The 27,576-nt window shown below is 48.6% G+C and overlaps 1 protein-coding gene across 1 annotated transcript in view; it reads right to left on the bottom strand.

Moving 5' to 3' along the window:
- Positions 1–27,576, bottom strand: part of ADAM12 (ADAM metallopeptidase domain 12) — a 335,474-nt gene that overhangs the window by 96,046 nt on the left and 211,852 nt on the right. Inside the window, exon 5 of the mRNA XM_026494364.4 lies at positions 19,661–19,737. Within this exon, the coding sequence (XP_026350149.2) occupies positions 19,661–19,737 (77 nt within the window). The remainder of the gene's footprint in view (positions 1–19,660; positions 19,738–27,576) is intronic.

Raw genomic sequence — 27,576 nt, 5'->3', positions numbered from 1 at the left:
AGGCCCGGGATACCTGCGCCTCAACTAACGTCTTTGCGTGTTTCCAGTAGATCGCACAGACACGACTTTGCCATCAACCCTGTCGGGGTGGCTTGTGTCTCTCTTCTTAAAAAGTTCTTTATGAAACAAAACTTAGATTTCTAAGTTTGGAATGGGTGACGGGATTTTTGTTTATTAAAGTTGATTTTAAATAACCTAAATTAAGAAAGGGTACTTAAAAATGACAGGCCAAGGGAATGTGAAAGACAAACGCACTTGAAGGGAAAATAAAGATTTGCTAAAAAACTGACTTTCCTGCCCTAAAACAAAGATGATACCGACATTTCATTTGATACCACAACATTTTCTATTTTGCATTAGAGTTAAGTAAGCTGGACACTCACGATAAAACATATCACCAAGTTCTAATCATGAGAAACAAATTACTGAAAAAGTTTTTCCACTTAATGGAAAATTTTTAGAAATTGTTACTTAGTCATAAAAATGTTCTCATATCTCCTTTTATCTTTTAAGTCATCCAAAGGCCAGATGTTGAGAAACTGGGGTGAAGGCTTTCCCTTTGCTCTAAACAATTGGCAGCCTGTAATACAGCTTAATTAAATAATTGCTTTGGACTGTCGTGGGTATAATTAATCATTTAGCCCTAGAGATTGCTGGAAACAACAGTGGACACAAAATTCAAGGATTCAGGGTTTCTGAGATGTACAATTTTGATGTTCTCACAGCCCTTGCTGGCCCCAAGCTAGATAAGCGAGTGTAATTTAAGCTGAATGTCCAAGATTTTTAGTTGTAAACTTGGAGTTGGAAGTATCTCGGAGTACGGAATTTAAACCCAGCAGACTTTGAAGCTGGGGTTCTTGCCTCTTGCCAGAGTGGGGGCAGAAAAATGAAGACCCCGGGTACCTTCTCTAGGGGGAGGTTAGGAGGATTGGGGGGATACTGGAGAATACTGGACCGGCCATCATGGAAGGTAGTAAGTGGAGCATAGTGAATGGAGGAAGCAGAAGAGAAAGGGCTGGTTGGGGGTGATGAGGGCCACCCCTGATGGTGCTCTGCCTGGGCTGTGTCCCTTGTATTTGTCACCCGGTAGATCTGTACATGGTTGTAGCTCTGGCCATTTTCCCTGCTGTCAAGGGCACATGGGCACCTGGAGGCAGAGCGGGGACCTGGGTGCCCAAGCCCTGTACCTTTCAACCCTCCTGCTCTCCCGTTTCCCTCTAAGGCCCTTTTGAGAGGCGGCTGGGGCCCTGGACAAGGATAAGCATGATGGAGGAGAAAAAAACCAGAGACAATAGGCAGCCTTCCTTTAAATTTTAAAATCCTGTTATTTTTCCTTCAATAGAAACTTAGAGGAATCTATTAAAATTCTAAATTGACTTTGTTAGCTTTCAAAGTGAGAGCTCAGGAGGCCTGTGTTTCCTCGAGATAAATTTTTGTTTTCCTCAAAATTCAGTTTTTAATCTCCAAAGCCACGGTGCATCAGGCAATAACACGGCTTAATGCTGTTGTTCTTATTACAATTCTTCTTACTACTCCCGGGCAAGCAAGAGAGTAGCACATGGTTTTTGACTACCTGTAATAAGGTAATGATTAGAACATATGAATTATCCCGACTAGCTCCATGTTCAATTGCTAATTGAATTTTCTTGGAAAAAAAGACTTTTGGTCTCAATATCAGGCTGACAATCATAAGTGAGAAATGCGGTTGGCATGAAATTTAATTTCAGCTCTTTCCTGGGGGAGCCCATGGGTAAAAGCAATATCCCACCTCACCTACGCTGGATACGGCGATCGCAGTGATATTAGTGAACACGCGAGCACCGGAGGGCTTACTTTCAACAAGTAATTTCCATGGGAACTGCTCATGTATGATCAAGACAAATTTGCATTATCCCCTACTGCATGCAAAGCCCTGGGCGGGCTCCGGTAGAGCCCGCAAAGTCATCTCACCCATGGTTCCTGTTTCAAAAGTAATTCATACCCGGGTTTGGGAGGCATATGCCAAAAGAGGTAAGATGTTGAACTCTTATAAAAGATTTTAATAGTAGTTGTGACTGGCATATCAATAATAATAATAATAATAATAATAATAATAATAATAATGGCAGCTAGGATTTATGAAGACACCGCTCCCTGAACCAGGCTCCTTTTTCAAAGGAACATTTTATCGAGAAATGATTCAACATACCATTAAGTTCACTCTTAGAGCATGTAATTCAATTATTTTTAGTACAATGAGCTGCTCAAACATCACCACTGACTCTAGAACATTTTCATCACCCCCCAAAAACCACATCCCCATTATCAGTCACTCTGTAGGCTCTCCTATCCCATGAACCCGGTTTCTGAATCCTCTATTTTCTCTAATATTTACAGTGATCCTTTTAGAGCAGGTATCTTGAGCTGCTTTTACGAACAGGAAGCCAATGCTAAGAGCCCAGTGTCACTGTGGTGGGTGGAATAGTGTTGTGCAAAAGGATATGTCTGAGTCCCAGTCCTGGTACCTGTGAATGGAACCCTTTGAAAAAGGGTCTTTGCAGATGGGGTTTTGTTAAGGATCTCAACAGGAGCTCCTCCTGGATTGACGGTGGGCCCTAAATTCAATGACACGTGCCCTTAGAGAAAGAAGAGAACACAGAGACCTAGTGGGGAGGCCACGTGAAAGTGGCTGCAGAAACCAGTGATGGGCCGACCAGCCAGGGCAGAGCCAATAGTGGCCAGTAGCCGCCAGGAGTCAGGAGCGAGGCATGGGGTGGATCCTCTCTCCAACACTATGGACCCCTCGACTTTAGGCTCCCAGCCCCGAGAACTGTGCAAGAACACATTTCTGTGGCTCTCAGCCCAAGTGTGTGGTGGCTTGTTTTGGTGGCCCTAGGACATTCACACAGTCACCCAGCTGGTCAGCGGCACAGCCAGGACACCCCACGTGGACCTGGCCCCCGACCCGTGGGGGGCCTCGTCCGTGGCCATGCTGGGCAGTCAGCCCTCTCTCCTTGGTCACCGCTGAGTCCCGAATGCAAAGGCTGCCCACAGGCTGGGCGGTCAGCCTGGTGCTGACCGAGGGGGGTCATCCATGGCCTGTGTGAAATGGGGGGCCTCGAGGGGAGTTTTAGAGGATGAAAGGAACCTGAAGGGTGGGGAGCATGAAGCCCAGCTGAGTGGCCTTGAAGAAGCAAGAGCTGAGGAGAGAGGAAGGTCCAAGGGTGCAGACACACACACGTACACACACACACACACACACACACACACACGCACACACACGAGGGTGTGGGCGGATGGACGGTGGGGGCCGCAGAAGGAAGGCGGGGCACAGGACTGGGGCTGTGTTCTCTGCCTTCATCCTTCACCTTGGCTTTGGCTTTGGCTTTGGCTGCACTGTGTCCTCACACACTCCATTCCACACCCTCGTGCAGACTAAAAGTGCATCTTGTTCACACTTCAAACTCCCGGCCGCCGCGACTCGCTCTTGCTGTCTCCTCTTCCCTTGGCCTTTCCCCACTTCCATCCCGGGAGCCTCCACAAATCCACAGGCTCCTTTAGTGTGACCGTGGGCCCCTAGCCCCCTGGCTTGTGGGATGCAAGCTGCTGGCAGGCCACGGCCGTGTTCTGTTCCTTGGTGTTTCCACCCAAAGGCCTTCACCGTCCCTGCCGCAGCCCCCTGGCTGGAATGACCTTCCGGGCCGATGCATAACCTGCAAGGTTCCGCTCAGCCAACCTCCAGGATTGCCCGGTATCCGGGTCCCGTCCCTGGTTCCTCTGGAGGTTTTGTGCACGCCCACGTCACAGCACTTGCCACATGGTACCAACATGGCATCTGCTTTACACACCCAGGACGTATTTTCCTCATTTGGTGTGGTTTTCCTGGCCCGGCACTAGGACTGGCATGATCAGTGGGTGATCAGTACGTGAGTAGGTTGCCAGTGAGCAGCTGCGGGAACAATGGAACAAGCGTGTGAGGGAGTGAGAGGCTCTGACTTGCAAGCCGTAGGGAGCCATGTGGTTTTGTGTGCGGAGGGGTGGCAAGACTTCTGTTATGATCAAGCAGTGTTTTTGAAACACGACCTTCTGGAATGTGCAAGATGGCTGTGAAGGGAAGGGTGGAGGCAGGAAGCATGGGTGGGAGGCAATTAAAAAATCTTGGAGCAAAGGTTTGATCTAGGGTGGTGACGGGGAAATATGAACAAGAGACCTTTTACATGGAAGCACGAGAGGGGTCATCAAAGGTCACCAGAGGCCAAGGTTAGGAGCCAGAGATGGGCCAGACCTTTCATGGAAAAGAGGTAGGAGGGGAGCCCATCGGGGGACCAAGGAGTTTAAATTTGGACATTTTGGCGTTTTGAGGGAGAGCAAAGCAGGGGAGAGTTGACACTTGACCTTGGGCGACCTTCAGGATAGACACCAGTGCAGCCCTGCAGAGGGTGCAGATGAGCTGTGATCCCTGCACAGCCCACAGATGTTCCCACAGGACAACGGGATGAACGTCTCCACGGGAGGAGGAGGCCAGGACAAGGAGAACCCTGGCCCGAGGTGGCAGGCGCAGCCAGAGGGCTGGAGGGCAGGCAGCGTAGGCCAGCTCCTAGAAGCTGAGGGAGCGGAGGGTTTCCATGCAGAGCTCAAGGTCGAATTGACTTTACCTCATCTCTATGCCAATTTCTTCTTTAATATGACCTACTACACTTTAGAGATGTCTTAAAAATTTGGGCTGCCCAAGGGGCGCCTGGGTGGCTCATTCGGTGAAGCATCTGACTCTTGATTTCAGCTCAGGTCATGATCTCAGGGTTGTGAGATCGAGACCCACATCTGGCTCTGCATTCAGCACAGAGTCTGCTTGTCCCTCTCCCTCTGTTCCTCCCCCTGTTCTCTCTCTCTCAAATAAATAAATAAACTCTAAAAAACTTGGATTGGCAAAGATGGTCGTTGACCACTTGATGGCTTGGGGAGAGCATGCTGATTCCGCCGAGGTTGACTGAGCACCTGTAACATTCCAGGTTCTAGGTTGAGCCCAGCGCCACGCTGCCTGGAACTCACGGTCCAGCAGACAGGAAAGTGAATGCAGGGTCACCTCCGTGCGCCTGACTTTCTGGCCCATTAGACCACTTGGCGGCAGGCCATTTAGGTTGAGCTGTGAGATCTGAAAAAACCACATCCAGGGGGCAGAGTTAAGATGGTGGAGGAGTAGGGGACCCCTTTTTCAGCCGGTCCCCTGAGTCGAGTTGGATAGGTACCAGACCAGCCTGAACATCCACGGAATCAGCCTGAGACGCAGGAAGATACATCTGGATCTCTACAAATGAACATCTCCAGCGCTGAGTATTGAGGTACGAAGCGGGGAGCCATGAAACCGCACACAGATATGGGAAGATAAACGGAAGGGGGAGGGAGCCGCCGCGTTTGGGCACCAGGAAGCGGTAGCCACCTGCACGGGGGAGCGGGCAGACTCGTGGACCGGCACCCGCGAGAGAGCAGACTGAGACCGTGAGCCGGGAGTGCGCGCCACCAGACTGAAACGGAGCTACAGTGTGCTCACTGGAACCAGACTGAGACCGGGGAGATCCGGGAGCGCGCGCGCGGGGAGGCTGGCAGTGTTAGAAACACAAAGGACAGAGACGCGCCGGCCCTGGAAATGAGGGCTGGGACGCCGGGTGTGGGGCGCACAACCCGGGACGCTGTAGGGTTGAGCAGCACCAACAGAAACAGAGTTAAAGTGGCCAGAACATCAGTGGAGAACGGTCTGCAATCCCTCTGTTCTGAGACAGAGGCTGAGATTCGGCTGCTGCTGCTCTGACTCTCAGAAAAGGCACAGCAAACCGCCAGGGAAAGCCGCCAGAGAACAAAAGCCTGGAAATACCGGCTCAGAGAGTGCCCATCCCCATCCCCCCTCGCAGGGGACGCCGAGACTCTACCCAAACAGGGTTGCCTGAGTATCGGCGCGGCAGGCCCCTCCCCCAGAAGGCAGGCTGAAAAATCAAGAAGCCCACATCCCTAAGATCCCTATAAAACAAGGGCGCACGGCCTGGGTCCCGGTCAATAATTTGGGCTCTGGACAACCCTGCACCCTCTCCTCATCAGAATGACGAGAAGGAGAAGTCCCCCCCCAGCAAAGAAAAGACAATGAGCCTGTGGCCTCTGCCACAGAACTAATGGATATGGATATAACCAAATTATCAGAAATGGAATTCAGAGTAACAATGGTCAAGATGATGTGTAGACTTGAAAAAAGTATTAACGAAAATGTTAATGAGAATATAGAATCTCTAAGGGTGGAAATGAGAGTGAATCTGGCAGAAATTAAAAATTCTATGAGCCAAATGCAGTCAAAACTAGAGGCTCTGACGGCCAGGGTGAATGAGGCAGAAGAACGTATCAGCAAATTGGAGGATGGGTTAGTAGAAGAAAAAGCTAAAATAGAATCTGGACTCAAAAAAATCCACACTCAGGAATGTAGGTTACAGGAGATTACTGACTCAATGAAACGTTCCAATGTCAGAATCATCAGCATCCCCGAAGGGGTGGAGAAAAACAGTGGTCTAGAAGAGATATTTGAACAAATTGTAGCTGAAACTTCCCTAATCTAGCGAGGGAAACAAACATTCGTGTCCAAGAGGCAGAGAGGACCCCTCCCAAGCTCAACCATGACAAACCTACGCCACGTCACGTCATAGTGCATTTCGCAAATATTAGATCCAAGGATACAGTATTGAAAGCGGCCAGGGCAAAGAAATTTCTCACGTACCAAGGCAAAGGCATCAGAATTACGTCAGACCTGTCTACACAGACCTGGAATGATAGAAAGGGTTGGGGGGGGGGGGCATTTTTAAAGCTCTTTCAGAGAAAAACATGCAGCCAAGGATCCTTTATTCAGCAAGGCTGTCATTCAGAATTGATGGAGAAATAAAGACCTTCCAGAATCGTCAGTCATTGACCAATTTCGTAACCACAAAACCAGCCCTACAGGCGATATTAAGGGGGGTTCTATAAAAGTAAAAAGGCCCCAAGAGTGATACAGAACAGAAAGTCACAATCTACAGAAACAAAGACTTACTGGCAACATGGCATCATTAAAATCATATCTCTCAATAATCAGTCTCAATGTAAATGGTCTAAATGCTCCCATAAAACACCACAGGGTTGCAGATTGGATAAAAAGACATGACCCATCCATTTGCTGTCTACAAGAGACTCATTTTGAACCTAAAGATACATTCAGACTGAAAGTAAAGGGATGGAATACCATCTTTCACGCCAATGGACCTCAAAAGAAAGCTGGGGTAGCAATTCTCATATCAGACAGATTGGATTTTAAACTAAAGGCTACAGTTAGAGACACAGAAGGGCACTATATTATTCTTAAAGGATGTATCCAACAAGTGGACATGACAATTATAAATATATATGCCCCCAACAGGGGAGCAGCAAGATACACAAGCCAACTCTTAACCACAATAAAGAGACATATAGATAAAAATACACTAATAGTAGGAGAACTCAACATTCCACTATCAGCAATAGACAGATCACCTAAGTAAGAAATCAGCAAAGAAACAAGAGCTTTGAATGCCATACTTGATGAGTTGGACCTCATAGATATATATAGAACACTACACCCCAGAACCAAAGAATACTCATTCTATTCTAATGCCCATGGAACATTCTCAAGAATAGACCATGTTCTGGGACACAAAACAGGTATCAACTGATACCAAAAGACTGAAATTATTCCTTGCATATTCTCAGACCACAAAGCTCTGAAATTGGAACTCAACCACAAGGAAAAATTTGGAAGAAACTCAAACACTTGGAGACTAAGAACCATCTTGCTCAGGAATGACTCGATAAACCAGGAAATCAAAAATCAAATTAAACAATTTATGGAGACCAACGAGAATGAAAACACAATGGTCCAAAACCTATGGGATACTGCAAAGGCAGTCCTAAGGGGGAAATACATAGCCATCCAAGCCTCACTCAAAAGAATAGAAAAATCTAAAATGCAGTTTTTATATTCTCACCTCAAGAAGCTGGAGCAGCAACAGAGGGACAGGCCTAATCCACTCACGAGGAAGCAGGTGACCAAGATTAGAGCAGAAATCAATGAATTAGAAACCAGGAGTACAGTAGAGCAGATCAACAGGACTAGAAGCTGGTTCTTTGAGAGAATCAATAAAATTGACAGACCACTGGCAAGACGTATCCAAAAGAATAGAGAAAGGACCCAGATTAATAAAATTATGAATGAAAAAGGAGAGGTCACAACCAACACCAATGAAATTGGAAGAATTATTAGAAACTTTTATCAACAGCTATATGCCAATAAATTAAGCAATCTGGAAGAGATGGAGGCCTTCCTGGAAACCTATAAACTACCAAGACTGAAACAGGAAGAAATTGATTTTTTAAACAGGCCAATTAATTATGAAGAGATTGAGCCAGTGATAAACAACCTTCCAAATAACAAAACTCCAGGCCCAGATGGTTTTCCTGGGGAATTCTACCAAACATTCAAAGAAGAAATAATACCTATTCTCCTAAAGCTATTTCAAAAAATAGAAACAGAAGAAAAGCTACCAAACTCATTCTATGAGGCCAATACTACCTTGATCCCCAAACCAGGCAAAGACCCCCTCAAAAAGGAGAATTACAGACCGATTTCCCTAATGAATATGGACGCCAAAATCCTCAACAAGATCCTGGCTAATAGAATCCAACAGTACATTAAAAGGATTATCTATCGTGACCAAGTGGGATTCATACCTGGGATGCAAGCGTGGTTCAACATTCGCGAATCGATCAGCGTGATACATCATATCAACAAGAAAAGACTCAGGAACCATATGATCCTCTCAATTGATGCAGAAAAAGCATTTGACAAAATAAAGCATCCTTTCCTGATTAAAACCCTTCAGAGTGTAGGGATAGAGGGCTCATTCCTCAATCTCATAAAAACCATCTATGAAAAGCCTACAGCAAATATCATGCTCAATGGGGAAAAGCTGGAGCCTTTCCCTTAAGATCAGGAACACAACAAGGATGCCCACTCTCGCCACTATTATTCAACATAGTACTAGAAGCCCTTGCAACAGCAATCAGACAACAAAAAGGGATAAAAGGTATCCAAATCAGCAAAGAATAAGTCAAACTGTCTCTCTTCGCAGATGACATGATACTCTATATGGAAAACCCAAAAGAAGCCACGCCCAAACTATTAGAAGTTATAGAGCAATTCAGTAACGTGGCGGGATACAAAATCAATGCTCAGAAATCAGTTGCATTTCTATACACGAATAATGAGACTGAAGAAAGAGAAATTAGAGAATCCATCCCATTTACAATAGCACCAAAAACCATACGTTACCTTGGAATTAACTTAACCAGAGATGTAAAGGACCTATATTCTAGAAACTATAAATCACTCTTGAAAGACATTGAGGAAGACACAAAAAGATGGAAAAATATTCCATGCTCATGGGTCGGAAGAATTAACATAGTTAAAATGTCCATGCTACCCAGAGCAATATACTTTCAATGCTATCCCGATCAAAATACCGATGACATTTTTCAAAGAGCTGGAACAAATAGTCCTTAAATTTGTATGGAACCAGAAAAGGCCCTGAATCGCCAAGGAACTGTTGAAAAGGAAAAACAAAGCTGGGGGCATCACAATGCCAGATTTCAAGCTATACTACAAAGCTGTGATCACAAAGACAGCATGGTACTGGCACAAAAACAGACACATAGACCAATGGAACAGAATAGAGAACCCAGAAATGGACCCTCGGCTCTTTGGGCAACTAATCTTTGATAAAGCAGGAAAAAACATCCGGTGGAAAAAAGACAGTCCCTTCAATAAATGGTGCTGGGAAAATTGGACAGCTACATGCAAAAGAATGAAACTTGACCACTCTCTCACACCATACACAAAGATAAACTCCAAATGGATGAAAGACCTCGATGTGAGACAGGAATCCATCAAAATCCTAGAGGAGAGCATAGGCAGCAACCTCTACGACATTGGCCAAAGCAACCTTTTTCATGACACATCTCCAAAGGCAAGAGAAACAAAAGATAAAATGAACTTGTGGGACGTCATCAAGATAAAAAGCTTCTGCACAGCCAAGGAAACAGTCAAAAAAACTAAGAGGCAGCCCACGGAATGGGAGAAGATATTTGCAAATGACACTACAGATAAAGGACTGGTATCCAAGATCTACAAAGAACTTCTCAAACTCAATACGCGAGAAACAAATAAAACAAATCTTAAAATGGGCAGAAGATATGAACAGACACTTTTCCAATGATGACATACAAATGGCTAACAGACACATGAAAAAATGTTCAACATCATTAGCCATCAGGGAAATTCAAATCAAAACCACACTAAGATACCACTTTATGCCAGTTAGAATGGCAAAAATTGACAAGGCAATTAACAATTGCTGGAGAGGATGTGGAGAAAGGGGATCCCTCCTACATTGTTGGTGGGAATGCAAGTTGGTACAGCCACTCTGGAAAACAGTGTGGCGTTGCCTTAAAAAGTTAAAAATTGAGCTATCCTGTGACCCAGCCATTGCCCTACTGGGTATTTACCCCAAAGAGACAGACGTAGTGAAGAGAAGGGCCATATGCACCCTAATCTTCATAGCAGCATTGTCCACAATAGCTAAATCATGCAAGGAACCAAGATGCCCTTCAACAGATGACTGGATTAAGAAGTTGTGGTCCATATATACAATGGAATATTACTCAGCTATCAGAAAGAATGAGTTCTCAACATTTGCTGCAACATGGACGGCACTGGAGGAGATAATGCTAAGTGAAATAAGTCAAGCAGAGAAAGACGATTATCATATGGTTTCTCTCATCTATGGAACATAAGAACTAGGAAGATCGGTAGGGGAAGAAAGGGGGGTGATCAGAAGGGGGAATGAAGCATGAGAGACTATGGGCTCTGAGAAACAAACTGAGGGCTTCGGAGGGGAGGGGGGTGGGGGAATGGGATAGGCTGGTGATGGGTGGTAAGGAGGGCACGTATTGCATGGTGCACTGGGTGTTATACGCAACTAATGAATCATCGAACTTTACATCAGAAATCAGGGATGTACTGTATGGTGACTAACATAATATAACAAAAAAAAATTAAAAAAAAATCCATCCAGGTGAGCGACCTGGACTTAAGCTGTGAGGCGCCAGGAAGGTGGGGAGCGCCTGGCATCAGACGGGTGGGCTCCCTCCATCTGCTCTGCCCCCTGAGATTCCTTTCTCCTGTTGCTTTAACAGCTGAGATTTCTGGTCGATTTTTTCAAATGGGTCAATTCAACTTGTCTGTTAAGTTGTAAATAATAAAATAATGATGCTGTATAAAAGCAGAACTTTTTAAAAAATTTTTACAATGGTTGTCTTTGCCTTAAATTGCAAATAATTACTTTCATTATAATGGTAATTTCTGATTTCATGGACCATAAGACTGGTTAATTCCACCCTTTGAAAAATAAGTTGATGGACTCTTTTTCAATAGTATGGGGCAAGAAGTATTTCTGCATTTTGTGCTATATTTGATTTCATTATATAAAATTTAGTGCAGCAAACTTTATATTATACGGTTTAAAGGAACATAATAATTATGTACTTATTGGGGTAACAATAGACTTGCATCTGAATACTTTTATGCAATTGAATTTTTAAAAGAATTCTGTGCTATCTCCCACATCGAAGGCCAGTGCTAAGAGCTCTGGGGGCTACAAGCAATGTATCAGAAATGCTCCCCATCCAGAAGGTCCTTAGGACAAGTGATGGGATTGTACAGCAAGGTATGCCAGCCAACTATCAATGGAGTAAGGAAGGACAGGGGCCCTCACACAGGGATGTGAGCAGGTTTTATAAATCACCCGCTCCGCGCTGGGAAAGGGCCGTCTGATGGTACCTGCGAGGCGGGGTTGCTCTGCACCGAGAAGAATGTTTGGGGGCGTGGCTTCCTGCAGGTAGCACCATGTGATTCGGTGAAGCTTCTAAAGCCAAATGGGAGGTGGGGAGAGAAGCCCGTCCCGGGCAGAGGGACAGCAGAGACAAAGAGGGTGAGATGCATGAGGCATGTTCTGGAAACAGCTGGAAAACAGTGCGGCTGGAATTGGGCGGGGGGCTTCCTCATGGTAGAGCCGTCCCTGCCCGTGGCTCTGGTGAGCATCACAGGAGATCACGCAGACGTGCCTAAATGCGGGGGACACCTCTCTCTCGAGACAGAAGCTGTGCTCGGGATGGGGCGACTGTGTCGTTTGGTGTGGGGGTCTGTGGCTCCAAGCTGCGGCATCAGGATGGGGCCCCTGATGGTGGGGCCTCAGTTAGGTGCTCGGCACACCGGTGGCAATAACGCTGCGCCTACCCTCAGGAAGCAGAGACTGTAGTGATGATGAAGAAGAAAGTCCGGCAGCCCCTGCGTGTCATCACCACCCCAAGGGACATGTGTGCATGCACGTGTGTGTATATGCATCTGAGCATGTGTTAGTATGTGCGTGTAAGCACACAAGTGGGAGTGTGCAAGTGGACGGGATGACAGTGTACGACGGTGTGTGCGTACGAGAACACAGGTGCAAACATGAGTAAGTGTGAGTGCACGTATGCGTTGTTCTCAACTAGCCTAAACCCCATTTAAAAGTAAAATCAGTATTATGACCCATACTAGTTTACAGCCCTAGATACCAGCTTCCTCGTCTAGGACGTGAACGGTGGGCTTCAGTCTGTTAGACCACAGGTGGTTCCTTCAGAAATGAAGCCTCATTTCGACCACCGTGCCTGCAGGTGATGGGAGAACTCGTGGCTTGTCCCAAAACTGTGAGCCCCCGAGACTTGTGTCAGACACGGGTAGGAGCTGAGAAGGTGGAGCAAGAGAACGAGAAGAAATGGTGAGAGACAGTGTCTTCCCTCAAGGAGCTCATGCTCCAGCCAGAGAGCTGAATGGGGATGGGAAGGTGGCATTTATGAACAAAATCAGGACCCAGGGACACACTGTCCCAATGCTCCAGCAGGAGAGTGCCAGGGCTGGACGTCTGCCCTATGACGGAATACAGCAGGTGCACCCCTAGGGCAGGAGCAGACTTCTGTCCTCAGCTGGGTCCCTGTGCAGAGCAGTGTGGAGGAGTCCCTGACGCCCACGGGGATGCTGTGGGTTAGGTACTTACGGGCAGGGGGCGCGAAGCACGAAGCAGGGAGAGCAAATGAGAGTCCAGCGTGTCGCAGGAGAATCATGCACTGGAACCGTGCTAACGAGGACTGAGCATTTTGGGGACACACAGGCTAACAAGGACTGAGCATTTTGGGGAGACATAGGATATAGCAGAAAATTAACTTATACCTGAACTTTGCCTTTGACTTGGAGTCCTTTCAAAGTAAGAATAGACTCCACGGCTGCACTCATTTTTATGACCTATTTTCCACGTTGCACTCTATCCCCTCTATTAAAAAGCTGTTCCCTCTTCAATCTTGCTTTCTACTGGGATCTTCATGCTTTTCTCTCTCCTTATCTTTCCCCCCTCAAGCATCAGATGAAGAGGCTGTCTTGCTTGCTTCCCTCCTCTCTTCTCTCTTCCAGGGCTGAGGTTTTTTTTTTTTTTTTTTGCTCCCCATCTTTGATCCAGCCTTTTTGAAGCAGCACAGGACATTCCTTCTCTGCTTTTTTTCTGCAAAGCTGTAATCTGCTGGGCTCTAATTAATGTGTCCCTTAGGACATTTGAGTTTCCCTCCACATTCCTAGATCTGAATGTGTTTTTGGGTCACACCATACTGAACATAATTTTTAATGCCTATTATTTTTTCTCTAAATCCACCGGGCTGGTGCCACGATGGCTGCATTTCCCCTTTATCTCCAGTCTCCATCGATTCTTCTTCCAGTGGGCAGTTGATCCAGGAGAGCTTTTTCCCTGGTCTGATTCTCTACTTGCAAGATCACAAGGTTGACTCCACGACTCCGGAATTTCTCTGTGGGTGCACGGTCTGCTGCTTTTGTAACAACAGCACAAAGAGCTGGAAAGTCCAAATTCTCAGAAGCGCCACCCACACTCAGTGTCCCCCATCATCGTCCCCACCCCTCTTGGTGATCGACACCAGACAATGCAGCACCCACTCTTCTGACTTCTCCTGAAACCCCAGCCACCGGTAATGTCACGGCACTCCTCTTTGCCAGATTATGGTCTATGCCAAGTACCGCGGAGGGAACATCGTCCAGGTGCTGGAGACGAGAGGTAGAGGCTGAGAAGCAGATGCTGCTCAAACTGGGCAGAGAGGTTGACCTCTCTGTGTGGGAGGACAGGTACCTGCACCTTTGGTGGACAGCCCTCGGAAGAAGGATGGGAATTGTGACCGAGGGGCGTGGCCAAGCACAGAAGGCAGATTTACCGTATTTGAATATTACTCTGGGAATACTCTATCCAATTGTTCCTCTTCATTTTTTATTTTTTAAATTTATTTTTTAAAGATTTATTTATTCATTTTAGAGGGAGGGAGAGCACAAGCGGGAGGGGCAGAAGGAGAGGGAGAGAGACTCTCCAGCAGACCCCATGCTGAGCTCGGAGCCTGACCCGGGGCTGGATCCCATGACCCTGGGATCACGACCTGAGCCAAAACCAAGAGTCAGATGCTTAACTGACTGAGCCACCCAGGCTTCCTCTTCATTTTTTTTTTTTTTTTTTGAGAGAGAGAGAGAGAGATTGAGAGAGAGTATGAGCAGGGGAGAGGCAGAGCGACAAGCAGATTCCTCGCTGAGCAGGGAGCCTGATCTGGGACTTGATACCAGGGCCCTGGGATCATGACCTGAGCTGAAGTCAGATGCTTAACCAACTGAGCCACACAGGTGCCCTCCTCATTTTTTAAAACTAATTGATTAGTGTCACTGGTTTGTAAATAGTTTTACTTATTATAAAAAGGAGCTTTTAGGAATACCGTGGAGATACCCCTTTCTCTACCCATCAAGAGTTTGATATGCCTATGAAAATCACCTGAAAATTACCAGACCAATCCTGATGCTTCTGTTAATGCCTGTTCTCGGTTTTGATGGTCTAAAACTTCTTCATAGATGTATGGAAGCCATTGTTGGAAGGGGACTGTTTGTTTCTTCCTGTCCCGGCCCTCATTTGTCCTTTCTCTGGCAAAAGCTCACTGGTTTTCCTTGGTGCACTCACCCTCCCCACTGCCTATCCTAGGGTTTGGGTGTTGTTCACCCCCAGCCTGACCCAGAGAGTTAAACCAGAGCATCAGCCCACCACTGGCCACTGTGGTTGTCTCAGGGATGGGCCCATGACCCAGTCAGGGCCAATCAGATGTGTTTTGGGGAACTCTGCTGAACTTGAAAGAGGAGCCCTCATTCTTCTACTTGCCCTCTGAGGATATAAGCCTGGGGCTGCCTACAACTCCTCTGTCACCACAAAGAATAAGCCATATGTGAAAATAAAACCAACACAGAAGAAAGTAAAGGCTAGAGTGGAGAGATAATGGACTCTGATAGCATTAGTTAGACCCTGGATCCAGCCATGCCTGTAGCCATCTCTGGCCTTTTAAGCAGCATGAGTCTACCTCTAAGTTTTGTTTGTTTTTTTTTGTCAGTTCGAATTATCTTTTTCTGTTATTTGCACACATTGACCTTTAGGTTAACTTAGAGGCTAGAAATACTTAGCCTTCAATAAATGGCCTTTGAACAAACAGGTCCATCTTTTAGGCTCTGGAGAGGTGCAACATAAAGTGTGGATTTGTGGATTTTCCTTTTCCAGGTGTGTATTAGAAACTCTCTACTTTTAAGCATGTTGGATGCCACACAGGGTAGGTGTGATTTCCACGTATGATCTTTGCCACCATGGTCTTGCGTGCATCCGCCATGTTTCCCTTAGGAGGAGTACAGCTTTGCATCGAATTAGCCCAGAAGTACTGCACCTCCCCACTGGCCCAACCCCAGAATCAAAGAACTTGAGACAGTCTCAAGAGTCTGATGGTTCTTCCTTTGGCTGCTCACTCAGGGTCAGGCACGGGACCAGCTTTCCTATATGGCATGGCATTAATTTTCAATACCACCACTTTAGCTGGACACTTCTTTCTATTTTAACATAAGAAAACTGGGGCTCAGAGAGGTCCGGCCACTCATCCACTGTCACATAGCTAGTTCACTGCCTGGGCTGTTGTGCTCCAGGGCGGAAAAATCTGCTGTTGGCCCCAGATTATCCATCTTGAACTGCTCACTCCCCTCCCTCCCAGATGCCCTCAGGTCTGACCCCGTCCTGTTCTTCATCTCTGTTCACTTCTCTCTCCCCCAGGAGCCTGAGCTCTGGTTTTTCCATCAAGACGGGGCTGTGTCTCCACATAGCTCCTTAATCCTCTAAATGACCCCGTTCTCACTCCTCCCTTTATCCCTCTCACCTTCCCACTGTGCTCCTGGCACTCATGGTCCATCCTCAAACTACCCTCCCCCCTGACCTTCCCTCCTCACCCCATCTGAAACCTGACTGACCCTGTTGACCCCAGCTCGCGGACAGCCTTTTGAGAAGACACTACATTGTTCCAAGTCCCTCCCTCGTGCACATCGGTCCACGGGGAGCAGCCGTCCTCGCTCCGCATATCATCACTTGCAAATGCTATCCTCCTCCCCTTCCTCCTCCTCCGGAGCACCCAGCACGCCTGTTGGGCCTGCACGTGTCTGGGAGGCCCTGCCTCGTGAGACGCTCTCCCATGGCTCGCTCAGTCATCACCCAGTCAGTAGCAGGAGAGTGGTCCCTTCGTGTATTCGTGTCCCACACTACCTCGGGGGAGCGAGTCTCAGACACAGAGCACTTTCGGTGGAGAAGGCAATGGTCAGGAGCTTATCAGATGCCAGAGGCAGCAGCCTCTCTAAGCCCCGAAAGAAGTTTCTGGACTCTTGCTTGTCTGCAGGTGCCACTTCTGCCGGGCTCCCGTCACTCGGCAGGATTCCTGGGAAGGTGTCTAGCTGAGCTCTGCTCCTTGGCATCCTCTCCCTACAGCCTGTTTCCCGCCCTGCAGCCAGAGTGACCTGTGTGAACGTTAAGTCAGACCTCAGCACAAAGTTCCCGTGACCCCGTCAGAGAGAGGGGAGAGGCCAAGGGCCTTCTCCTCCTCTGACCTCAGCTTCCCCTGCCTCCTCTCCCCGCCTGGCCGCAGCCACACCGGCCGCCCTGAGGCGCTGCCAATCCCGGGCATTTTCCTGTATCAGGGGCTTTGCACACGCTGTTTCCTCGGCCAGGAATGTGCTTCCTGCAGACCCCGCACGGCCTACCTCACCTCCCTCAGCGCCAGCACCGAGGAAGGCCTCGAGGAACATCTGCCGAAGGGACGACTAACAACAGGAGAGCGGCAAATCCAGCAGCAACGAGATAACTCTGCTCACATATCAGATTAGCAGATGTTTCAAAGTTCAATAGCGTGCTATAAATGGGATATCAAAAACGCTGTCCAAACGCAAGAGCGTGCAGAAATACGTGTGCGTACACACTCGGTGGAGTGAACCAAAGAGACTGAAGTCTCTGTCTCCTGACTTGCAGAGACGGAAGGATCAGGGTAGAGTGACGTGTATGATGGGACTCTGTTTTTATAAAAATAGAGAGACACACACATGCACGGGGGCTTTGCCTGCACAGGATGAGGAGAAAGCTGGGAGGGGCACCCCCGGCTGCTGCCATGTTTTACCTGAGTGGAGTGGAAGCAGGGTGAATGGGGGAGGGTTAGCTTTTTGTACATTTTGTTGGGTTCCAGTGGTAAACACTGGAATAAACTGGGTGTGTCAGGGATTGGGGAGGGTGTGAGGAGAGAGAACACTCAGCTCTGACGGCCAGCGTGGGAACTAGGACAGGCACTTGGAAGAAGGTGGCGGGACTGTTGCTGGCACAAGTGAAGGCCCTTCTGCCTCCACACGGCACCTGCTCTTTGTGCCCACGACCCCCCCCCTCCGGCCCCCAGGCCCTAAACACTGAGGCACAGACCGCCTGCGGCCCCTGGTGCAACCAGTGCGGTCTGCGATTGAGAAAAGCTGGAAACCACCTAAATGCACATCACGGAGGCTGTGAAGAGATAAGATGTGGCAAATTCAAGCATATTTGTCAAAGGAAGGAGCCAGTCCCACATGCGCCAAGGAGGACGGATATCAAAACAATGCTGAAGACAAGAGCAAATTGCAGTGTGAGACAGGATGCCCTCTCTTGACATCTGTAAATTGTGCAGGAGCCCTGGGTCATGAAGAACAGGCCGCAGCTTGGAAGGATGCGTGTTCCACGTTAATAGAGGGCGTCCGGGGGCAGGGAACCGGATCAGGGTGGGAGATGGAGGGGGCGGTGGCACGGCTGATGGACTGCTCTGCTCTGGGTCCCTGACACGCAAGTGAGGAGAGAGGGGCGGACAGGAGGGACAGGAGCGAGAGCGGCAGGGCCTGAGCAGTGGGTGCTGGCAGGAGAGCCCCACGCCCGGGGCGCCGGCCCCACGCAGGACGGGCTCCCCGCAGCCCGAGCGCACCTGCCCGCACTTCCCCGGCCGGGTGCCCCCCACAGCCGGGAGGGGGCTTCCCGGGCTCCGCGGGCCGGGTTACACAGGGGCTTATTCCCCAGGGCTGTCGATGAGGCGCGGGCCACAGTGATTCGTTGTTAACTGAAGAGTATTTGTTGACCGGCTGCTGTGTGTCAGGACGAGCCCGAGAGAGCGCCCATCTCCCGCTGAGGCTCAGGGGGGCTTCTGGCTTCATGCAGCTGCTCACACCCTGATGAGGGCCAGGGTAGCCACCCCTTCCCTCACCCTTGCAGAGCCTGACTGACCCATGTGTGTGTGTGTGTGGTAGCGCATGTGGCACGTCCTGTCTGTGTGTGGTGCCGTGTGTTGGGAGTGTAGAGTGTCCCACGTAGGACTCCCAGAGGCGTGGGGTTCCTGCTGACCCAGAGGGCAGCCCTGGTCTCACTCAAGCTTGGCGTGCCCTCCCAGGCCCTCGGTCCCCCCGCTATGGAACCCAGGGTCCAAGCAAAACAGGACTTGGGGGAAACAAGCTGTTGGGTCACAAACCCAATGAATGAATCCAGGCCGAGGCAGCTGGAAGTTTGTCAGACAAACCAGTTTTCGAGGGGAGCACGTGAGAGCCAACTGCTGGTGAATGAGTGTGATCTGGAAGGATGAGCCTGGAGGGCTGGCTCGTCCAGCTACAGAAGGGGGCTGTTTCCTGACACATGCCGCAGCCTCGTAGCAAAAGCCCCTACAAACCATGCCTGGTTCAACTCACCTTGATCTCTGTTCAACTGGTTGCTCTGCTCTGCCTCTTACGGAGGGGGGGCCTTCGTGTGTCTACCAAGCAAGCAGCCTGAACGCCAATACCTGAGCTCCTACCTTTTAACACCGGGAATCATTAAGCACAAGAGCCACATAAGTGAAAGATCGTCACAGAATCCTTGGATGTAGAAACTCAGTCAGTTCAATGGTTCTCAACCCACCAGGCCCAAGAACATTCTAGAAAGAGTTGCCATAGCAGAGAAACTAAGATCCTGGGCATGCTGTGCTCCTGTGAGGTGTCCGGCGGGGCTTCTCTGTCTCATGGGGTAGAGGCTCAGGCCCCATCATTTACTCTTGCTCCTTGAGAGCAAATGGGAGAAGAGGGGGTGGCAGTCGTACTCAAGATGGGAGCAGGCCTGTGAGGGCCACTTACCTGAGGCTAGAGCAAGTGCTGAGGCTGGCTGTGGAACCAGAGTACCCTTGCACGTGTCCGTGGTAGTAACAGTGACCCTACAAGGAGGAGAAAGTCGGTTCAGTCATATGATTTCGCACTCGCTCACGATAAGCCAACTGCCCCCAGTCACCTGCTCCTGCTTTCAGCTACGGGATTCCCTTTTGGCATAAATTATCGAACCAGTGGTCTTAATATTTAATGCTAAGCCCAGCGTGACCCGGCCAGGATCTCTGGCGGGAAGGTCTGATTTACTTAGAGATGATCAATGGGGTGTTAAGCTGCATCCCGGTCCCACCCTTGTCTCTCTGACACCCTTCAGGGAAGTTCTGATGCTCAGTATTTGACAAAACCCAGCGGCAGAACAGATCTCACAGACATCACTGTCGTACCCTCCTGTAAACTGTCCTTCATAACACATGAGGGCCCGTGCGGCAGACTCGAGCACTCTGGGAAGTGTAACAAAACGAGGCCTTAATCTATGGCTTCTGGACCAGAAAAGCAGGTGAGGCGGCAGCTGGAGGGGACTGCCCTGAATTGCCCCATCAAGACTGACGGTCTCTCTCAGCAGGAAAAGAAAAATAGGAAGGTGTTCTGGGTCTACGACAGAAGTCCCCGTGTGACGCCTGCAGAATTCCCCTTCTTGAATAAGGTCACTGCTTGCAACAAGACACCCCAGCACAGACACTTCCTTACTGAGACAGAGATCTGTCCAGAATCCACCTAACTGATGTGGCCGCCCCACTAAGTGGCTGACAGGCAACAAAAGCTAAGCGTGCTCCGCTCGTCTTGTCTGTGGCCTCTGCACACCGGCCGCGTGGTCCTGCAGCAGAGGCCACGTGGAAGGAGCGGGGTCGGGGGTGTTGGGCTTCAGCCCGTCCACGCTGTGTCTGCGGCAGCACACGGCTCCCTTACTCATGGTGCTTTAATTCACTCTTCCCGGGGCAGGGCTTGTGTGCAGCTGTTGTGCCCAACGAAACTGAAATCCCAAGACCACCTTGACTTTGCTAAGAAAGAGGGCTGGATGGGACTGAGTGGCCAATGACATCCAGTGACACCTCGATAAAGGAGTCCAGGTTTTCTGCCACCAAGGAGAGGACAGACTTCTGGGACCATCCGAAAGGCAACTCAAGGAGGGAGATGAGAGTGCTGGACACTTGTTAGTTTGACTTTTCTTACCGATTCTAGGAGTTCTCCAAAAATTCAAGGTATCAATACTTTGCCTACTATGTGAGAAATGATTTTTTTAACTTACTTATAATATCTTTGGTTGTACAGTTTCCAATTCTTATAAAGTCATATTTTCCATCTTTTTATGAATTTTATGTACTGTGGCTTTCCTCAAGGTCACATGTATGTCCTTTTTGATTTTCCTCTATTTCCATAGTCATATACTTAGCCCTTTAATCTACCTGAAATTTATTCTTTGAGGGGTGTGATGTTAGAATCAGTTCCCCACAAATGGAGACCCAGTTGTTCCCTGCCACCATTTTCCCTTTTCTGGTGATCGGGGGTGCTACGTGTCACATGTGGGGTGCCCGCGGTGCTGCTCTGTACTCTACCACCTGTCCCACTTGAGACCAACCTCCATTTGTCCATTCCCGTGCCAAGACCGCCACACTGTTTAGTTCCTATTGTTCCATTACACATTTGGATGTCAGACAGAGCAAGTTCTCTGTTTTTTTTTTAACGTTTTTTTTTATTATATTATGTTAGTCACCATACAGTACATCCCTGGTTTCTGATGTAAAGTTCGATGATTCATTAGTTGCATATAACACCCAGTGCACCATGCAATATGTGCCCTCCTTACTACCCATCACCAGCCTATCCCATTCCCCCACCCCCCTCCCCTCTGAGGCCCTCAGTTTGTTTCTCAGAGTCCATAGTCTCTCATGCTTCATCCCCCCTTCTGATCACCCCCCCTTTCTTTATCCCTTTCTTCCCCTACCGATCTTCCTAGTTTTTATGTTCCAAGTTCTCTGTTTTGATTAAGATTAAGTTCACATACCACAGGATTCCCCTTTTAAAAGCATACGGCTAGCAGGTTCACAATGTCGCATAGCTGTCACCACTGTCTAACTGCAAAACGTTTTCGTCACTCCGAAGACAAACCTCATCCCCATTAGCCCTCACGTCCCTGGACCCGCCCCTCCTGCCTCAGCCGCTGGCAACCCCTCACCTACTTCCTGTCTCTACGGATTTGCTCATTCATTCATTTCGTGGCCCTGGATTCATACAACACGTGGCCCCTTGTGTCTGGCTTCTTTCAGCATAATGTCATTCCTTTCTACTGCAGAATAATATTACGCGGTCTGGAAATGCCAAATTTTGTTTATCCATTCATCAGGTGATGGGAACTTGGGTTGTTTCCACTTCTTGGCGATTGTGAACAGTGCCCCCCTGAACATCCGCACACAACTTCCCGCGTGGCTGCAGAGTTTGGTTCTCTCGGGTGTAGACTATGATACATGATTTGCAAATATCTTCCTCCACTTTGTGGGTTGTCCTTTCATTTTCTCGAGCATCTCTTTTGAAGCACAGAAGTTGATCGTTTTGAGGAGGTCTATTCTTCTCTTTGGGTGCTTACGTTTTTGGCGCCATATGTAAGTAAGAAACCATTATTTCAAGGTACTGAAGATTTCCACCTGGGTTTTCTTTTAGGAGTTCTACAAGTTTAGCTCTTATAGTCACACCTTTCATCTACCTTGAATTAATTTTTGGATATGTCCAGTTTCATTCCCCTGCATATGCCGATGCATGTGATCCAGCGCTGTTTGCTAAAGGGCTGTCCTGGCAACCTTGTCCAGGGCAGGTTTTCTTTGGTTCTGTTCCTCTCTTCAGATGTTTCTAGGATATTATTGCCTATCTTCTCTTCCAGGTGAATTTTGGAATCAAATTTTAAGCTCTGCAATAAGCCACTGAGATTATATTATTAGTATATTAATAACGTGGTTAATAATCCATTGTAATAGGGGCACCGGGGTGGCTCAGTCAGTTAAGCATCTGCCTTCGGTTCAGGTTATGATCCTGGGGTCCTGGGATTGAGCCCCACGTTGGGTGCTCTGCTCAGCTGGGAGCCTGCTTCTCTCTTTCCCTCTGCCCCTCTCCCCCTGCTTGTGCTCTCTCTCTCAAATAAATAAAATCTTAAAAAAATAATCCAGTGTTATAATCCATGAAGATCCATTTTTCTATTCATGTACATGGTATGTTTCCATTAATAAGGCTAGTTTTTTGTCCTTCAGTCTAGTCTTGTTTTTTTTTTTTTTTTCATATTGCCATTGAAAAGTTTTCATCAGGCTTATTCCTAGGTATTGGGTGGGTTTGTTGACACCACAAATAGGATCTTTTTTCCTATTACATCTTATACATGGTTATTTTTAATGTAAAGGAAAACCTTTTTTTTTTTAAAGTTATATCAGACCATCTTATCAGCTTTGTTTATAGTTTGTATAAACTTAGTAGCCTATCTCAGATTTTTTTTATGTTGTTGATTATATCGGCTGCAAACAACGACAGTCTGTGGCTCTTTTTTGGCCTAAGTCATGTTGAGGAGTGCGGTGGCTAGGGGCGAAGGCAGGGGAAGGGAGTCACTCACAGAGGGAAAGCACGTGCAGAGATGCGAGGCAATGGAGGAGGGGTTGGCAGTTCAGGGACGAGGGTTAGTGCTGCTTGACTGGAAGCTTCCAGGCAGGAGCAGGGCACTCACAGCCATGGTGAGGCTGACCTCTCCAGTGAGCATGCGGTTCAGGGAGGAAGGCATCGGGACGGTGGCGGGAGGTGGGGGGAGAGGGGTGGGACGAAGGCGTCCTGACGGCGGTGGGGGACACCTGTTCAGTGTGCCATATTACATATCCACCCAGACCTTGCTGTCAGCTTGCCTTTTTAGCTTCCACATGAAATTACTTTCGAAAGGCTCCATGGCCCCCTCTCTCTGGATAAGTGGGCCTGTGTACTTAAGGGAGTTGTGATGACAATTCTCTAATTACGAGGAGGTTATGTAACTGGATCGTCATGCCTCAGGGCACCAGAGGGATCCCAGCGTGGGGATTTCAGTCCTGGGTGCTCAGCAGGCACATCAGAGCGGAGAGGATCCAGAAAGCAAAAGAGCAGGAGACGACCAGTTCCGGCTGCCCAGGGCACCCGGGATCACGGTTTCTGTCTGCTACCCATCATACGCCACAGATTTGCCTCATTTTAGAGAAATATGAAATGTTGCATTGGCAGCTGAGTTAAACAACGAAAAACCAAGTGGTGACAATAATCTTAATTACTGACCTCTGAAATTTCAAACTCCTCTATTCTCAGTCTCAATTTATTTTTTAATAGATTATTTATCAAAACGTACATTCAAATTAAATACCCAGAAATAAAAGCTCATTAAAGCATGAGCCGAGGACAAATTAGTATAAAATTAATTTCCAGTTCAGCAACTAGGTTGAAGGAGTGCTGACAACAGAGGCGGGGCTGGGCCTTCGCTCTCATGAGCTGGTCCGGAAACCGTCCCGTCTCTCTCAGTCACGGCCAGAGCGCATAACGTGCTTCCTAGCACTAAAACGACTTCCAATTCGTCTTAGACAGCTAACAAGCCCACCGCTCACTCCTTAACTTCTTAGAGTACCAGGCGTAACTACTAGAACTCCAAATTCCAGATTCTCCGGGACAATTCCAACGTCATGAAGTTTTAATTTTTTCAGTATGATGTGCCACATGCTGACACAAATGTGATTTCATTCTTAGGACGCAGGAAGTCATATGGATAAACTCAAACTCAGAAAGACGTACTCATCACATCATGTGCCCCATACATGGTTGTGAATTTGATTACGAGGACTGGAAGAGACGAAGCCTCCCACTCTCTGGGAGGTTTCACCCCCTGCGGTGGTGGCGGAGGCAGGGGGAGCAGCGCCTGCTCTGGGGCCTCCCTGTCGTCTCCCATCGACTGATGCTAAGAGGCAGGAATCCACCAGGCCTTGTGGATTTGCAAACAACTGACTATTGGATGTGGGGGTGACCATGCCAGTGAGAGACATAGCAGGCATTCCTTACGTACAGGGAAGTCGTGCACCCAGGGCGCACTGCAGCCACTGATCCCAGCACTTCCCCTTGCAAACACTCCCAAAGCATCCCCTTCCACAGCCTCCAGACTGTCAACTACCGTCTCTTTTTATCCCACTCTTGTCCGTGGAGGCGTCGCTGAACAAGACACTGTCCCGTTAGCACGTCGATGCTGCCTGTTCTGCTGATCCAATACATTCTATTTCTACCAACAAAACATAAGCTAGAAAACAGCCCCAAACATGCATAACCACAAAATTACATCTTTTCCTTTACAAAACCTCTAACCATGTATTTTATATACTTATTACTTAACCTAATGCATTTCCCCACTCCAGTAAAATAAATTTTCCTTCTGTTTAATACTATCAATCAAATGTAATGGTGGGGAAGAGGGAGAGGGAATGAGAAGCCTCGAGCTCGGGAAGAGGAGCCCTCCACCCTCCGCCATTTGGGAAGTAAAATACAAATTCTGTTACCCAACTCCCAGGGGACTAGGAAGAAAGGAATTTTATCTGCTAAATTGCTAACAAAAAACGGCCCAACCTTGTGATTCAAAAGGACTGGGAGCAGACAAAGTCCATTAGGGAATATGCTGAGTGAAAATTATTTTCAATGCCTCTTTTCCTCGGGAAGTTTATAGACCCCCCCCCAACACCATATGCGACGTGCCAAACGGCCTTGATTTAGTATTTGAATCACACAGTGTTCTAGCTGGAAGGAAGCTTCGGGCCATCCAAGGCCAACCTTCCTCCTTCAGGCAACCCCCTTCCCGAGCAGATACAGAAACTGAGGCCCTGACTGGCTGAGTGGCTGTCGATGGCCACAGAGTGGGTCAGTGGCACAGCCGGGACTAAGACGTAGGCCTCCTGACTCCGGGCCAGACGGCTTCCCTCTGTGTCTTGCTGCTGTGAACACGTGACCTCATGGGTCTCTCTTCTCTGAAAGAAAAGCTATCACCTAAAATCCAAACTTGGATGGGACGCCTTCCCAAGTAGAACAGAGCCTATGGCAATGGCACTCGGGGACCGTGGGAAAGTGATTTCCAAACCCGCAGAAAGCCCTGCAGATGGAAGGGGTATAGGGTGAGTGAGTGTGTGTGGGCGCGTGGAAGCGTGTGCACGTGTGTGGGAGCATATGTGTGTGTGCATGTGTGCACCTGCATGTGTCTGTGTGAGCTACTGGCCCACATGCGTATTTCGGCGTGATCGTGGTCTAGGTCGTGTTCCCCTGTACGGAACTTCGGGCCCCACATACCACATGTTTGCTTGAGGCTAAAACCCGGTGGCGGTGCGTTCGAGCAAAGGAAAAAGTGATTTTGCAGCCCCGTGTGTTTCTCTGGCTGGGCTACATCACGCTCAGCCTCGAGAGTGTGTAGGACGGGATGGCTGAGAAATAAGGCACTATACCCATGCTCCCAGGGCTATCTTTGCTCTCGGCTCTAACAAGAACCATGTCTGGTTAAACGACTATAAAGGACGAACCTCAGGGGCCATTCACATTATTTCGCTCTGCTGGAATTCTGCATCAGGGAACACATGCTTAAGAAATCATGTTCACATTCCTCAAGACCTCCCAGCGAATTGGGCCTGGAAACAGGATGTCTGCAAGAGTGAGAGCGCTCAATGGATCCCGAGTCAAAAGTCTTGGAATGTGAGACCTAGAGTCTCAGTTTTTAATCTGTAAAATGGGAGTGACACTGACTGCCCAGGGTTTCAGGGATCCAATAAACATTACACGTGGAAGCAGTCTGTGAAATGTAAGGCACGGCCATAGACCTCGAATATGAAAATAGATATTGTAGACACACCGTGCCATAAACTCAACTTCACTCCATGCTAAACCCTTTGCTGAATGAATGAATGTGTGAGAGCAATAGACACACTGGAGAGAAGGGGGCTGATTTTCTTATACTCCTGCGTGGGTTCCTAACTCCCAGCTCCAAATCCCCTTGCATGTTGTGTGGAACTCTGTAGAACAGTGAACACCAGCTGGAGGGGCCCGGCGGGAGCTGGGTCAGAAGAGCAGAAGGGCTGGTTGCCATTTCACGGGGACACAAGCTCCTGAAGTTGCCGTTTCACGGGGACATCACCCCCTCTCCTGGCTGCGGCCCCTTTTCTCATCCTGCTATCCTGATATGGAGGGACTTCCAAAGCGACATACAGTCCACGGTGGCTATGAATTGTTGTAGGCAGTGGCTACAGCTGGCTCGCTTTCCTAAAGGCCTGACTGTGTGTCAGCTTCAAGTGTCTGTTCCATGTTCACATTCATGGCTGGTTACGTGCTTCGGCTGGAGCTTGAAGGCCTCCAGACAGGAGGCCTCACTCAGAGCCTTCCCTCTCCGACAACTTTGGGAAAGGGAAGTCACCCAAACCTGGGGTTCCTCTGGGAACTCATTCCACATTCCACATGGGTTTGGCACTTCCATTGTTTGGCCCCTGGAGTACCCTTGCCATGGGCCCGTCCTGTCATCTGCTCGGACTGCGAGCTCCCTGAGGACGGGGCTGTGCCCTGCTCCCTTCTGTAAACCGCCACAAAGCACGGGGCCACCACTGATCTGCATTCCGTTGGGCTTCAGAGCGACGTGCATAGCAAACTCCCAGAGGGCCGTTCGGGCGTCCTCGCCCACGCTCCCCTCCAGGACTGCAGTGCAGCGGAACACCTTCCGTGCACCCCCAGAAGCATGTGCTGGGTGTCCCCTTGCCGATGAGTGCCAGTGCATTCCCTGATGCAGCCTGCTCCAGTTTTCTAGACTAATTCCATTACAATGGACACCACAGCAGGAACACGTAACAGAGACCCTTCTGTGCTCTGTTCCAAGTGAATCAGAGGCAGGAGCA

This window comes from Ursus arctos, unplaced genomic scaffold (assembly GCF_023065955.2).
Source record: "Ursus arctos isolate Adak ecotype North America unplaced genomic scaffold, UrsArc2.0 scaffold_7, whole genome shotgun sequence".
Taxonomy (NCBI): domain Eukaryota; kingdom Metazoa; phylum Chordata; class Mammalia; order Carnivora; family Ursidae; genus Ursus; species Ursus arctos.
Note: the sequence above shows the minus strand (reverse complement) of the source record. Positions and strands in the feature narration are given on the sequence as shown.